The 17,307-nt window shown below is 38.0% G+C and overlaps 1 protein-coding gene across 1 annotated transcript in view; it reads right to left on the reverse strand.

Moving 5' to 3' along the window:
* Positions 1-5,378: 5,378 nt before the first annotated feature.
* Positions 5,379-17,307, reverse strand: part of Ance-3 (angiotensin-converting enzyme Ance-3) — a 186,839-nt gene continuing 174,910 nt past the window's right edge. The window contains exons 12-13 of the mRNA XM_074086544.1: positions 6,413-6,601; positions 5,379-5,588 (exon numbers count right to left, since the gene is read on the reverse strand). Of these exons, the coding sequence (XP_073942645.1) occupies positions 5,465-5,588; positions 6,413-6,601 (313 nt within the window). The 3' untranslated portion in view covers positions 5,379-5,464. The remainder of the gene's footprint in view (positions 5,589-6,412; positions 6,602-17,307) is intronic.

Raw genomic sequence — 17,307 nt, forward strand, 5'->3', positions numbered from 1 at the left:
TATAAATCCACCAGTTAAGTCTTAAGAGGATGATGCAAGATTTAATAAATTAGGGACCGATACTAGGAGTGAATTTAAAATCAGAAATAATACTAAAACCTTTAAAAATAACTTTCATGTGTTTTTGGACCAAAAAACAGTTTTACATACTAAATGAGACTTAGGGGCTGTCTCACCATCAGTTTTAATCGACGGATAAATGTGATGCCGTCTCCGTCTATTCGAACAAAACAAGCAGAGACGGCATCACACTTATCCATCAAATAAATCTAATCAATGGATAGTGAACCAGGGCACCAGGGGGTTAGACTTATACTATGGCATAAAAGATTAAATAAGTTGTATGTAGTGTCGCTTCCCACACCTTTTCGACGATTGTGAGAGAGATAATATGGAGAATAACTCAAGAAATTTTTGCACACACTCGCCAAAATTCAAGCACGTTCACTAAACAGTGTTCCAAAAAAATTAGCCGACGAACGGAGAACGTCTCTTTTTGAACTCAGTTAAAATGCAGTGCTCTGCCCACGGTTCTCGCAAGACTGATATCATTGAACTGCTTCGTTCCATTCATTCATCAGACGTCAAAAACATTCAACCGTCATTTCATTGTTAGCTATTTGTTTATTTTGTTAATGAACAATGCTTGTATTTGACAACAAATCCCAAAAGAAATGTTTAGAGCAAGCCAGATTCGTCATCACAAAAAACCGTAGTAGTTTGACCTGTGATGGGCTTTAATTTTTAACCCCCGACGCAAGAAGAGGGGTATTATAAGTTTGACCGCTATGTGTGTCTGTCTGTGGAACCGAAGCTCTTAAACGGGTGGATCGATTTGAATGCGGTTTTTTTTCTATTTGAAAGCAGTTTTTCTGGCAATTGTTCTTAGACATGTTTTATCAAAATCGGTTCAGCCATTTTTGAGGTATTGAACTTTTATACTGACGGAAACCCTATGCAATTTTTAATATACTGCCGTAAAGCAGTAGTACTTGCACTGTTGTGTTTCGGCGTGGAGAGTAAGACAGCCGGTGAAATTACTGGCACTTGAGGTATCCCATCATAGACCTCTAGGTTGGCAACGCATCTGCAATACCCCTGGTGTTGCAGATGTTTATGGGCGGTGGTGATCTCTTAGCCTCAGGAGACCCACTTGCTCGTTTGCCATCCAGTCGAATAAAAAAAAAACGTATATTTCAAAATACCACCAAAAGACGTAGAAGTCGGTGTGGTGTATTGCCCTGTATACCCCTGGTGTTGAACATTATGATGGTCGAAATGATGACAATGATGTTTGAATACGAACAATATAACACCGCGTACCTCGTGGCCCCAAACTAATGAGACCGAAGGTCAATATTAAATGTAGTTTATTTTGGCTACCATATTTATTGGGTATGTCCGTCCGTCCGTCACCGTGTTTACATTATAAACATTTTATGAAACGAGCAATTAGTTTTGTTTATTTTAGGACTGTTATGGAAACACACGGTTACTTAGCGTTTCAATTTGCTGATAAACTATAGAAATGTTTTTTCAATTCGTACTTTGAGGCAATCATGTCATAATTAACTTACAAAAAAAAAACTAAAATCTTCCAGAAAGATCGAAACTAGTCGGATAGTTCCTGACTTATAATCTTATTGAAAGTTTCTCGATGAGGGCTTATTTTTTTTTTTTTATTTGACTGGATGGCAAACGAGCAAGTGGTAAGAGATCACCACCGCCCATAAACATTTGCAACACCAGGGGTATTGTAGATGCGTTGCCAACCTAGAGGCCTAAGATGATCCCATCTTACAAAAAAGCCAAGCCTTACCTCAAGTGCCAGTAATTTCACCAGCAGTCTTAGTCTCCACGCCGAAACACAACAGTGCTAGCACTGCTGCTTCACGGGAGGATTAGCGACCAAGATGGCTACAGCATAGACTTATAATCGTGATTTGAATCGTTTAATTTTGTAATTTTATTAACTTATAAAAGTTTTTCAAAGTTTCAATTCAAAGTTCAGTATCTCAAAAACGGCTGAACCGATTTTAAATAAAACATACCTAAGAAGCATCTTTCGACTTCAAATAACCACATCAAATAAGTTAGTTAGAAATATATGATGCTACGTAGACACGCATAGTGCACACGTAACAGCCAAACTTATAACACCCTATTTTTTTCATACATTGGTAACACACGTTAAATGATTAAATAAATTATAATCCACATTTGTCAGGTTGCTAACCCCTGAACTCAGAGAACGTATCCCAATGCGACTTGTTCATTGGCCCGCATAATAAAATTAAGCAGGGGTCGTCCACTAAGCTCAATTTATTCTTTCTCCCACAATCAATTGTAAATTATCTGTCAATCTCTACCCTAGGGGCGCAGCAATAATGTGCTTATAATAATTAACTCGATTATAGAACCATAATCTTAACTAATATACTGGCTGTTGCCCGCGACTCCGTCCGCGTAGAATTCGTTTATCGCTATCCCGCGGGAACTAGCGATCGCGGGAAATATGAATTGATTTTCATCAAAATTGGTTCAGCGGTTTAGATGTGAAAAGTTAACAAACAGACTTATAAGCTTTCGGTATTTATAATATTAGTGGGATACGCCTAGTTGGACTTCTTGCAGAGTTTTATTTCCATCATTATCATCATCAGCTCACAGCAGTCCACTGCTGGACATAGGCCTCTTCCGTGGCACGCCACAACACTGTCTTCAGCCCCTCGCATCCATCCGCCGCCAGCGACCCTCTTAAGGTCGTCCGTCCACCGTGCCTCAGGACGCCCTACACTACGTTTTCCCGTCCGTGGTCTCTATTCGAGGACTCGTCTGCTCCACCGTTCATCGGTCCTGCGACAGACGTGGCCAGCCCAACGCCACTTCAGCGAACTAATTCTTTGAGCAACGTCGGTGACTTTCGTTTTTTAAAACCCTTAAATTGACTAAATTGAAAAAAATTTATGATTCAAGCCTGGCCGGTACCAGTCCAAAAAATTCTACATACAAAAAATAAAAAAAAAATACAAAGACATAGTCTTGAATCATGGTCACTGTGGTGTACACTATCAATTTAAGGGTAACGAAAGTATTTCCGAATCGGTAGTAGATGTTTTGACATTCATAAGTGCTTTTAGTGTTCATCATCATCCCAGCCTATAACGTCCCACTGCTGGGCACAGGCCTCCTCTCAGAACAAGAGGGCTTGGGCCGTAGTTCCCACGCGGGCCCAGTGCGGATTGGGAACTTCACACGCACCATTGAATTGCTTCGCAGGTTTGTGCAGGTTTCCTCACGATGTTTTCCTTCACCGCAAAGCTCGTGGTAAATTTCAAATGTTATTCCGCACATGAATTTCGAAAAACTCAGAGGTGCGAGCCGGGGTTTGAACCTACGACCCTCTGCTTGAGAGGCGATAGGTCAAACCACTAGGCCACCGCGGCTTTTAGTGTTAAACAGTATAAAAAAATGTGCACAATATTAAGGATTTTTATAATGAAACACCGATTTAAAGTATTAAGTTTATTCAACATTATCACAAATAAACGTAAATGTAATAAAATCTCCGGTTAGTTAAAAATATATTTACAAAATAACTAAACTATAAACTAATTATGTACATAACTGCATAACCCTGATACTAATTTAGTTTTTATAATATTTGTAAGACTACCATCAGTGATAATAGGGTTCCGTATTCAAATCGCGCCAAATTCTACTAAGGTACAGTAGGGCTAGCACGAAATTCGAAAATCGAAGTTCGTATCGTGTACCGTCCCATTGACGCTAATATTATTTCATACTAGCTTTTGCCCGCGACTTCGTCCGCGTGGAATAGTAACTTTGGAAAGTATTTAATTTATTTAGGGTACCTATTCTGCCAATAATAGCACATAGAAACTTCGACGGTTTACTGAAAATAACCTATTTTGATAAATTGCTTTATATCTAAACTCGAACAGGTCCAATTTTAAAAAAAAGCTCAAACAAATACCGACTTATTTCTTATTAAGTGCCTAAATGCCAAGTTTCATGGTTTTATTTTCGACAGCGACGAACTTCCACCATATAAATTTTCATCCCCTATTTCAACCCCTTAAAGCCTCTTTTTTGCGATAAAAGATAGCCTATGTTCTTTCCGAAGGTCTATTCTATCTCTGTACCAAATTTCATCCAAATCGGTTCAGCGGTTTTGGCGTGAAAGCGTAACAGACAGACAGACAGACAGACAGACAGACAGACAGACAGACAGACAGACAGAGTTACTTTCGCATTTATAATATTAAGTATGGATAGTATGGATAGTATGGAAGTATGGAAGTATGGATTAGAGTGAGAGGGACGGTACGATATGAACTTCGATTTTCGAGTTTCGTAGTAGCCCCTCTGGTTGTGTGTCGTTCACGGAGCATGTGTACCAACATAATATACTAAAGTAGAGTTATTTTAACGTCGTGCGTCTTAGAGTATTTTGAACCTTCACGCTACTATGTCATATTGATATCTAATACATCTAACAAACAGAACATCATGAAATTGCCTTTGAAAAGGTTCTACTCTGGTATGTAATTCGGTTTTCTTTATTTTTTACATAGCAAGTGAAATATTTCATCCCTCTTACGCGCACACTTTACACGTGATGGTGGAATTTCGAGCAAAACGTCTCCGTCTTCTTGACGCCGCGTCAAAAACGCCGCTTCAAAGATGTTATAGTGAGTGCAATGCAGCATAATTATCTTGTCGCAGTGTGGTGCATACCTGGGATAACTCGGGGCATCTATACGAAAGTGATGTAGCAAAACATTTTATCGACAAAAAAATATAGCGATGTTACTGCCAACATCTAAATGTTATTCGAAATCAATAAATGTTACTTATTTTCTCCTCTTTTTTAAATAAAAAAATAAACAAATTAAAACGTGAATTTATATGTTTATTTTAAAATAGTTCTCATGATATCAATATTTTTTTCCATATTCGTCGGTATTAATGATTGCCGTCTAGATGAAAATATACACTTTAAACTGCTAAACGTTTTCTCAACGTCCACAGTGGTAACGGGCATTCTTAAAATATTTATAATGACCCAAAGCCAATTTCTCATTCATGTTGGATATTGAAATTTCCTCACCTTTTATAAGACTGTTTACTTTTTTCATGGTGTCATAATTTATTATATCGACATCTTTTTTATCGATATCAAATCCCAAGTGCCCCCAGTTATCCCAGGTATGGTGGTGTTACACATTTTACAGCGTGAAAACTATTGTCATGTAAGTGTTGCTGTATTCTGTGTTCCAACGAGCTGTTTTATTCACAGATATCATTGACGTGGCGTCATTTCGCAGGAGTTTCTTTTCTTAGAATCCTAATAAAGAGAAATAATGTCACTCGCGACGCATATGTTTTCTGATAGTAGTCTTGTATAGAGCTTATTACATAAATGAGCTTTTAATTAAGATCACCACCGCTTAAAAACGGTGATGATGAAAGAGGCGATGAGGAGTACAGCGAAGTGAGACACGTCGTGACGACTGGCAGCGTTGTAGAACCCACCATACACTTGAAGACCTGCCGTTTCGATACTGGAATTACAAAAAAAAGCACATTTAAATCGGAGGTTAAAGAACTTTTTTGACGCACTAAACTCGCGCACTAAACTGCGTCAAAATCGCCTGAACTATCTCTTTTTGATCCGAGGCATGGAATTATGCAAAAAACAAAATTTTACAATGCAGTTAAAAGTATTAATGTGAAAATTATATTTTTCACTTCTGATGCTCGTAAAGTCGGTATTTATGCTGGATCTAGGCGACATAAAATGACTTTTTATGCACTAGTGCATTAAATAAAATCTTCGTCTAAGACCAAGGTAATTAGGTTTCAACAGCCACAAACAAAGAAGTTTCTTTATATTTTTTTAATACATTTTTTATTTATATAATACTCAATCAAAATAAATCACTAAACTAAAAAAAATATAATTATATAGTAATGCATGAAAAATGAAATTTACGTAATGAGTGAACAATTGTTTTCACTGTTGCTATTTCATTTCCTCGCCATCGAAGTGAAAAGCAGAGTGTAAAACTCGAGCATTAAACCCATTTTCCCCTCGACGTGTCTATCCACCCTCGCCGTACCGGCTCGGGTGGCTATATGAACGCCTTGGGTAAAATGGCTCGTTTTATGCTCTTGTTGTACAATCTACTATTTTTTAGAAGCTTTAAGTAACTACAGTCACCACACCAGCACCAATAATTGACACAACAAAGCGTGCATAAATATCTCATACGACTCTATTTTTAGGGCTGGTTAGACCTGTCAGATATTTTCGCACGCCCCGCTGTGGCAGGTATTAATGCAGGAGATTGTAGACGAGTCCGACCCACACTTGGCCAGTCCATACCTGAACTTGCAGTAATCGCCATCATAGCTCCAGCCCAAATATTCTCCAGTTCTCAGGTTCTCACTCCGCAGCCACTCCTCCAAGGGTCTGAAGTAGTCTCTCAGAGCTTCCCCGTTCAGTCGGGACTCGCCGATGCTCTCCTGCAAGGTTTGCGTCCAGGGTACTGAAGAACCACGTTCCATAAGACGCCTGGAAGAAAAAGAAGAGTTAGTCATCATCCGACATAGCCAAGTGAATTAGGTCGTTGAAGTGGCAATGAACAGGCCATGTAGCACGGAGAATGGCCGTTAGGGCCAAAACATTCTCGAATAGAGACCGTGGATCAGCAAGCGCAGCGTAGGACGTCCGGCAACGAGATGGACGGATGACCTGGTTAAAGTCGCGGGTTCACGGTGGATGCAGACCGCCTCCAACCAAAGCAACTAGAAGTCTGTGGAGGAGGCAAGTCCAACAGTGGACGTCTTACGGCTGATGATAATGATGAAAGAAGAGTTAAAGTAGTAGGGATGAAATTAACGACAACAACTTTTTAATTGCAATGCTCTTTATGCACCCACAATTTGTAGTAAATATTGTGCGTCAGTAGACGGGTAAAATCTTCCAATAAACAAAACGCAGTTAAACAAACATATGAAGCATTAATAAAATTACCTAATTTTAGCACGAGAGTGCAACTGGTTTCAAAATTCTACTCTAATTCTAATGTAGGAGTTGGAGCCATAGGATTTTGACAATACAGATTTCACAATTATCTATCAACTTCCCATTCTGAAGCAGAGAATAATTGGTAAACAAGTCCCATTACCAAAAACTGACGCACAAGATCCCATTCTAAGATACCATAAGGAGCTCCAAGTATCGGATTTCTACAGGAAGAAGTCATTCAACCCCACAGTTTTAATAAAGCTTAACTGCCATTTGTGCCGTAAACCGCGCCTAAACGCTCCCAAGATGCACGTAAAGGGCCTTATTTGTCGTTGAGGGCCTTATTCGCCGTTGAGCCTTATTTGCTTTTCAAACGGCCGGTCACGTTGCGTGGCTGGATATTTGGTTACAGTTTCAATTCCAATCTCGAAATAAATAGTGGGAATAATGACGCTTTTGTTTTGGTTTTGGGAAAGAATTTTACTTTTTTTATTTACTAGATTTTGCCCGCGGCTTCGCCCGCGTGGAATTCGTTTATCGCGCGTTGTTCCCTCGGGAACTGTGCATTTTTCCGGGATAAGAAGTAGCCTATGTCACTCTCGGGCCCATCAACTATCTCTATGACAAAAAATCACGTCGATCCGTCGCTCCGTTTTGATGTGAAACTTTCGCATCTATAATATTAGTATGGATTGGTAAAGTCAGTCTTATCGCTGTAAGTGAATCGAAACTAACTTGAGCTGTTAATACACCTAATGCCGTGATTCTGAAACTTAACACTAATTTTTGAGATCAAACAATCATGTATGTATGTATGTAAACTCTTTATTGGACAAAAGAAAAGAAACAAAACACAATTGACAAACTTTGAGATACTTGTACAAAGGCGGACTTATCCCTTTAAGGGATCTCTACCAGTCAACTTTTGAGTAGATGAGAGGAGTAACAAGTTAGGGTCCGACAAAGAGTGAGTGAGTTTATGAGTCAAAAATAGTGGAAGCTACTGTACAATCTTTTAAACAATATAATACATAAAATACAATATAAATAAATCAATAAACTACTATAAATATATAGGTATATAACTATAATACATATTATACATGCGAATATAAAACAAAGGAATGTCCTCAAATGTTTAAGGAGAAGGTGTAAGCCACATCCTTCTCAAGCCCTCCCTGAAAGATCCACAGAAACAGTTTTCAGAATTTTGGGATTAGGTGGTATTACAACTCTGTATTATTTCGACTCGCGAACTGTTGGTAAATTGACTCTACCTATTCTGATCGCTAGATATAATGCATTCTGTTCCTTTAGCAGTTGTCACTCGAAAAAGTAATTTGTGACTGTTATTAACACCGCTGAGTGTGCCCTGTCTTAGGTGCTTAAGTACATATGTATTGCGTTGTCTACGCTACGATGACCAAAAACAGCCTCTCAGAGGAAAAAAACATTTTTTGCCGTGGGCCTGCGTTAACGAGCTATTTACGAAAAACTAAAAAATGGGACCTTTACAGCACCCCCCCTTCCACGCGTTACTTTCACCCCTATCCATCAGTACTTTAAGTATGTGGTTTCAAACATAATTTCCTACAACTATGCCAAAATGCGTTTATACACGAGTTTTTTCCCCTGATTTTACGTCGTTGGGTAGCTTACTAGTAAATTTTAAATTAGAACTAAAAGTATTCCTTTAGGCACAGTATTGCAACTAAATTATTACCTGCAGTAGCGATTTAACTTGGTTCATTAACCGTACTAATACTAAACTAGCACAAAACAGACGATATAATTAACAGTTGGTGGCTGTAAATTATTGTATTGCGTTTTATTGAAGGTTGTGCTGTGGCTTCATAGACCATTTGTAAGGTGATAATTAATAGGAACGTATGGGTGCGAAAGAGACAGAATGCGTGAGTTTAATTGATGTAAGACAGAGAGGTATGCACAGTGAGCTTGAGCGATGAATGAAAGGGAAGATTCGTTTACTATAGGATTAACGTAGTATGTAAGAAAGAGACAGCAATAAAGCATTATGGCGGAATCTGAGTTTCAATCCTTACATGGCGCTGCGGCAATTTCATTCGAACAAATTTAATCCAGAGTTATTTCAATAGTTTAATAATAAAATCTTTGAGCTCATTGGGTATACGTTATATATCCGTTAAAAGAAAGGTGGAATACGTTTTATTTCGCGAGTATCTTCGAGTTAGGGTTTTCAGCATGGAAAGTACGGACGTGGCCGACCTCCAAGATTTCACAGTTGTGAGTTTAAAAGAGGAATTGAAGTCAAGATATCTGCCTGTACACGGAAATAAACAAGAATTAATTAGCAGATTGCACAAGGATAATATATTGAAGAGCGAAAATGGCATTTTGGAAGATTACAAGAGGGATCGCACAAAGAGGTTATCAGAACAATTTGAATTGAAAAATTTACAATTACAAATCGAAAATATGAAAAAGGATGAAGGATGAAGGATGAAGGATGGAAGTAGGTAACTAAATCTTATCTTTAATCTTATGATATAAAGTACATTGTAATAAGTTGAAGTTAAAGCAAATCTATGGTAAATAAGTATTTCAGGAACATATAAACAGTATTAAAGTAGAGTAAAATAATTAAAATTAAAGTAAAAGATAACTTAAAATTTGCTTTAATTTCAGGTATTTGGCTTAACATACTATGTCTAAAACTAGGACATGTAAGGTTAGTGAAATATAAATATACAAAGGTGTTTGTATATGTATATTTCAGAGGGCATGTAAGGTGATAATTAATAGGAACGTATGGGTGCGAAAGAGACAGAATGCGTGAGTTTAATTGATGTAAGACAGAGAGGTATGCACAGTGAGCTTGAGCGATGAATGAAAGGGAAGATTCGTTTACTATAGGATTAACGTAGTATGTAAGAAAGAGACAGCAATAAAGCATTATGGCGGAATCTGAGTTTCAATCCTTACACATTAAGTAATTGGGGTGGAGTGTAGTTGTAATATTGGCCTTCAAGTGTTTAAACGGTAGCAGCACGGAATTTGCGGAAGGATGAATTATCGTTTTATATTATTTTCACTTCTCAATGCTCTTAAAATGTTACTTTAGTCTAGCTGCATATCAAAGTCAAAGTCAAAATATCTTTATTCAATTTAACAAGCACAAAAAAAATCTACAACCGGTTCGGAAAAACCTCTGCTGAGAAGAATCCGGCAAGAAACTCAACGAGGTATATATTTTTTTAAACAGATTTACAATATTATTAAATGATATGTATACATCCCAAGTATTTAACACAACTTTATTTTTAACACAGCAGGTTTGCTATTTGAAGGGATCGCTAATGCGGATCGGAATTATTTCCAAATATCCCTGTCCATGATATAATCATTAACTTTATAATACGCCTTTGATATTAATGTCTTCTTGACAATAGATCTGAATTTTGTATCCGTTTCATTTATAATATTTTTTGGAATTTTATTATAAAAACGTATGCAATTTCGGGACTAAAGCTCCTTTTTATACTCCAGGGATTAAAGTATTTTTTTTTAATTTACGTTGGAAACCCCGAAACAGCCAACACGGTGTTTGTGAATGGCGGATTTTTAGGGTGTGGAAATAATCTCAAAATGACAACTGTGCAAAAATATTAAAATAATACACGATTTAATTTCGTGAAGCAATTAATGATTACGAATATGAATATATTCAATTATATTAAGGATTAATTCATTTTATTATGCATAGTTCAATTAGTTTTAAAAAAAGTTTTCAATTTTGAAACTAAATATGCAAGCTTTTAAAGCGTCACTTCATAAACAATAAAGAAGAGAAAAAACCGCGCAACATTTTCTTTTGCTATTTGAATTTTGATCAGTTGGCCTGTCCATAAGTCGAGCGTACCTTTTTAAAAAGTTATATTGTAATTCAGAATGAAAAGTAGAGTGTTTAACGCGAGACTAAACAACCATAATGCCACTCGCTCTGCTCGGGTGGCTAAACAGCTCGTGTCATTATGGCTTGTTTTAGTCCCTTGTTGAACAATTTACTATTAATCATTAATTATCCGCTGTTTTGCACGCGTAAAACATTAGGTATCCCATGTTGTTCAATTGAGATTCCGGGATTTCAATAATGTTGCTCAGAAAACACTTGTGGTAAATTTTCTCATCATCCTAGCGGTTGAAATTTTTGATACTATCGGAATGTCGTGATAAAAAGCAGCCACTGCATTAGGTAAGTAAGTAAAAGTAAAAATCTTTATTTGTAAACAAAATAATGCTACACATACAACACATACAGTATATACAAACTAACACAAGTTTTAACTTGCACTGCGACAATCTAGATGGCTAGATATTTACATAGGTACCAAATGAAATAGCAATCATGGTAGTTTGATACATTTTGATAATTTATTTATAAACAACCATGGTACTGATACATTGTATTGCTAATTTATTCTAAGAAAAAAAAACATAAGTTTTTGATAAAAATTAAGAAACAATTTTTTCATCACACTTGCTCGTAAACAGTGTCGTAACATGCAGGCTACCTTGGTTGCAACCCCCCAAATAAAATCCTCGACCTTAATGTGCTTGTCATGAAACCCGTGGTCGGTAAATGAGTCAATGCCCGTACTGATGCTGCTGCAGGACCACATGCACACGCAAGCAGCGGCGCATGCTGCGGGAGGCGGAGGGGACGGCGGTGCTATCAAGAGCGCAGCCTAAGGTATTGGCAATATTTGGAAGATTATATTTTTTCATTACAAATATAAAATTTTACTCGCAAATGTGATGAAAAACATTGTATGTCGCACGAGCGGTACTAAAATTACGAACCCGACTCATTAAAGCCCTCAGTCTTCGACTTCGGGCTTCTAATAGACTCTCGTTCGTAATTCCTTATTTACCGCCCTTAAGACACAATGTACTATTAATACAGCTTTTACTGCCTACCCTTAAAGTTTGCGTTTATAACAAAAATACACACGATAATTAAAGCATCCTGAAATCTCAAATCAATTGTCAGACTTAATAAATAACGTGAGCGAGGCCGCGTCTGAAACTCGTCTAAAACACAGTAAATCTACCGCTTAACCACATGTCCAAGCACAATCGATACCCCCGGAAGGCAACCCAACACTTGGTAACCTAATGTCGGAATGGAAACCAGAGCCAGAAGGCAATTGGGCCAAATTTACGTAACCGATAGCCTAGGCTTTGTTGGTAGCCTATATTGCGCAAGAGCTTACATAACTGGAGCTTTAGCTTGATTTACATAGGGACCAACTTTGAGTTAGGCAACGTTTGGCGAAGTTTTGAGTTTCTTGTGACATTTGTTGGAGTTATAAGGAGTTTATCTTCGAATGAGTAATGAGGAGATTCACAGAAAAACTAAAATTAAAAACTCAGGTGGGAGTGGCACATTGCTCGAAGAACGATGGCTGTTGGGGTCAAAGTCAAGGATCAAGTTCAATTTGACGGCCGTCTAGCCGTGTGGGTTAGAGAACTTGATTAAAAAGCTTGTGGTCCCAGATTTGATCCCTAGTTGGTACAGATATTTGTATGAAAAATATGAATGCCCTATTCTCGAGTCTTGGGTGTTTAGGAGGTATCTATGTGTCGGCGGACGATCGTAAAATCCGCCAAATCACGAAATTCCTAGGCATATCGTAAAATGGCGCCATTTCATGAATTGGCTAAGGGACATCCGCCATATCGGTCAAAACACAACGTTTAACGATTTGCCTAGTGACGTTTAGGCAAATCATGAAATTCCTAGTCATATCATGAAACGCCGTCATTTCATGAATAATTCAAAAACTTAATCATGTTTTGTTTTATACAAGGTTTATTTTAGAAATATGAATATTTCGGTTTGTGTCGGTTTCGTTCTAAAGGTGCAATTTTGGCCAGTTTAGGCAGATCATGAAATTCCTAGGCATATCATGAAACGCCGCCATATCGGTTCTGGCACTTCGCTGGCCGCTGCCGCGGCACGCTCGCTTCGTTCGCGCGGCTCGTGCGTTGTGGCCACAATTAATACTAACCACTCCACGCTTCGCTCGTCGTACCTAAATTTTTCTTTTTTTTGGCATATCATGATGTGCCCGGTATAGAGCTAGGAATATCGACGAATGCGTTGCTCTAATCGCTCTGCCGTATTGTTTCCCAGGCACATCGTGATATGCCTGGCCAACTTTTAAGAATTTCGTGATCTGACGGATTTCACGATCGGCCGCCGACATATGTATTTAAGTAGGTATGTTTATTCGTTGCCTGGTATACATAACACGAGCTTAGCTCACCTTAGGACCAGATAAATTGGTGTTAATTTATTTATTCTTGAGTGGGTTGTCCCCACAGGTTGGCCCTCTGCAAGGCGGACTGATGATGTTCTGTTATACGTTTGGATGTCTTCAATCTCATGTTCCCAGGTTCATAAACTATAATACCATACCAAATCAGACAGACAGGCAGAGTTAGTTCGCATTTATCATAACTAGCACGGATAAGACAAGTTTTTCAATTAGCTCCTATTCGTAATCATACTCGACTAAAATCTAGCAGAGAGTATTACATCAGTTAACCATAAAGATGCACCGCTTAGCGGTAATACTGCACTTTACGACTTGTTATAAAACTGATATGCATCTTGCTGTTACGTAAATGTCCAGTGGTATACGCAATAACGGCTGAGTTATTTTGTACAAGCTTTTATTTAACTTGTAATGTTTGTTAAAACCAAATCATGCACTGATAACCTAACCTAACCAATAAAAAATTGAAAAACACCGACTTTTTCACTTCAAAGTTCAATATCTCAAAAACGGCGGAACCAATTTTGGTGAAACATATCATAAAACCTTGCTAGAAAACCTGCTTTCAAATAAAAAAACCGCATTCAAATCGATCCATCCGTTTAAGAGCTACGGTGCCACAGGCATACACACATAGTGGTCAAACTTATAACACCCCTCTTTTTGCATCGGGGGTTAAAAAGAAGGACATTCCATGATCAGATTGGGGACGTCCTAAAGAAAGGTCAGGTCAAGAGTACCCAAAACCGGCATATTCAAACTCAAGTTACTGCAGCCGAAAACGGGAAGGCGCATAAATATTTATATTTTGTTTACACCGCTACAGAACATTTCAACGCCTCTCAGCTCGATGCAAATGCATTGCACAAACCTGCATAAAAGTACATTTTATCTCAGACTGGACCATTTTCGCAACCGAATCGGCCCGTATATATAACGTATGTCTTCCTATAGTCAGTCCAGCTATAGTTGTAGTTTAGTAACCAGTAATTAGGAGCGCGGGAGTCACGTTTGTGGACTAAAATTGCTTTTGTACTTGCGTGGAGAACCACTGGTTTTTAAGCAAAAAAGGACTGCGCAGTCTTGAATTGCCTTGTACCAATGCATTTTCTGGCAAGTTTTACCTATACATAGGTAAAGAAACCATACAATTTGAGCTGTTGGCAATAAGGGTTTGTTTTTATTTTATTTTATTGCATGCTAATTCAATAGTTCAACCCACGATTTTACGTCAGAAACAGTCCGACTAGTTTCGGTCTTTTCGGTAGATCTACTCTCAATGAATACACACACACACAAACACACACGCACTCATACACACTCTTTATGTCCTTTTTGTTAACCCGTGACGCAAAAACAGGGGTGTTCTAAGTTTGAACGCTATGTGTGTCTGTGTGTCTGTCTGCCCGTCTGTTCTGTCTGTCTGTTCGGTCTGTCTGTGGCACCGTAGCTCTTAAACGGGTGGACCAATTTTAATGCGTTTTTATTTTATTTTGAAAGCTGGTTTTCTAGCGATGGTTCTTAGACATATTTTGTCAAAATCGGTTCAGCCGTTTTTGAGATATTGAACTTTGAATTGAGAATGTCGGGCTTTTCTAACTTTTTGTTGGTTAGGTTATTGCTATCGTTATGAACGGCATTTGGCGACTTTTTGTGTCTGTCTACGCTTATTTTTTAGGAAATTACCTTTTTTAATCATAGCTATATATCTCAAATCTCAAGCCCCAAGTGTTTTTCCGCGCCAGTGTCCAAGTCCCGCTGAACATTATGTAACGGCAACAATATTGCGAACGATCTAACGCGACGCGCGCGCTGCTTTGCGTGTAATTTATAGTACTGAGTTACTATTTTGACAACAATTTTAAAATATTAAATTTAATACCATAGGTGAAAATCTTTATAACGCAAACTATGTATGTAAACTCTTTATTGCACATAAAACTTAAAATAAAATATTGAGATAAGTTCAAAGGCGAGCTTATTTTTAATAGGGGATCTCTTCCAGCTGGCTGGTTAGCTAACCTAGTTTAGAGAAGACAATCAAAGTAACGCTTGAATCAATCGTTTGTTTTGTTTGAAAACTGTAGTGTTGTAATGACATTTTAGAAAAAAAAAAGAAATATATTATGGTCCCAGTAGTGCCTACTACCTAACTAATAATAATATCCTGACCAACAAAAATTTGGGAAGCCCCCGACATTGACACCTCAAAGTTCAATATCTCAAAAACGGCAGAACCCATTGTGATAAAACATGTCGAAAAACCATAGCTAGAAAACCTGCTTTCAAATAAAAAAATCGCATTCAAATCGATCTACCGGTTTAAGAGCTACGGGGCCACAGACTGACACACAGCGGTCAAACTTATAACACCCCTCTTTTTGCGTCGGGGGTTAAAAATATACCAAAAGATAATTTGAAAGCCGTCGAACTAAGTAATAAATCGGCAAAAAGACCTAGCCTTGTCAAGCTCAATCTGATACAACACGGATTTGGCAAAAAGGTCGACTACGACTACTACTCGGAAACAGAATACCGTAATTGAAAGTTGCAGTTGACTGTAAGGACAAATGATTTCTGTTAATTTATGCAAAGTTACGGTCTTTTTTTAAACGACTCACGTAGAGCAAATTTATTACACTGTAGGTATATAAGTGACTTCGCTTGTTTGTCTGATAACGTTTAAGATGCTGAATTGATTTATGGAATTTGGCATGGAGATAGTTTGAGACCCTGGGCAGTACGTAGAATAGTTTTTATCCCGGAAAATTGCATTTGTAGTTTCCGATGAATGAATTCTTTGTAGGTAGTCGGAGTAATGGAAAATTATCGACCCTGTTCGCAGTTTCGCGAGAATTTTCATTTCATGAGAAAATTAAATGCGAAAGCAATTTAGCCGAAGCTATAACGGAAACGCTTCACTTGAATTTTGCGCTCATCATCATCATCATCCCAGCCTATATATGTCCCACTGCTGGGCACAGGCCTCCTCTCAGTACAAGAGGGCTTGGGCCATAGTTCCCACGCGGGCCCAGTGCGGATTGGGAACTTTACACGCACCATTGAATTGCTTCGAAGGTGTGTGCAGGTTGCCTCACGACGTTTTCGAAGGACCGCAAAGCTCGTGGTAAATTTCAAATGTAATTCCGCACATGAATTTCGAAAAACTCAGAGGTGCAAGCCGGGGTTTGAACCCACGACCCTCTGTTTGAGAGGCGAAAGGTCAAACCACTAGGCCACCACGGCTTTTTTGCGCTCGCTCGGTCAATTTGTATATTATATTAGTAGGAATTTAGTGATAGAAAAATATTGTGGCTTACCCTTTAAGTAAAGTAAGAATTTGTTCAAGCAATTTTTCATAACCTTTAATCTAAGACATTATCTACCATGATTTTTATTTAATTATGTTACATAACTACATAATCTATTCATAGACAGAAGCATATAGAAACAACAACATATTAAATACTCATTAATATCAATATAGTTCAAAACAAAATTAATTCTAAAATGGCGGCTGAACGTAAGCAATATTCTACCCGCATCCATTTAACGCCAACTACCCACTTCCGCGTAGACTGTGCCAATTGTGTACACCGTGCTTTATTTTTAACAATGTTGCCATAACTGCTAAAATTCCCGTACATTTTACATAACCACAACTAGCTTTTACTCGCGGTTTCACCCGCGTGAATGATTAGGTCTAACAGTAGAAAATTTATCGGGATTTGTGCTAGTTCCTGTAGAAATTACATAACGGTCTTCATTAACGTCGCATGAAAAACCCGCTGCCAAAATCTCTGTAATCTTCTTGGGAAGGGAACCAATCTATGCTGCTATGCTATGTATGCTGAGTGGGGTCCACTTTTATACTATTCAATGTTATTATTATTATTTTTTTTCTCTCATCTAATGTATTTTTATGTG

Source organism: Choristoneura fumiferana, chromosome 4 (genome assembly GCF_025370935.1).
Source record: "Choristoneura fumiferana chromosome 4, NRCan_CFum_1, whole genome shotgun sequence".
Taxonomy (NCBI): Eukaryota; Metazoa; Arthropoda; class Insecta; order Lepidoptera; family Tortricidae; genus Choristoneura; species Choristoneura fumiferana.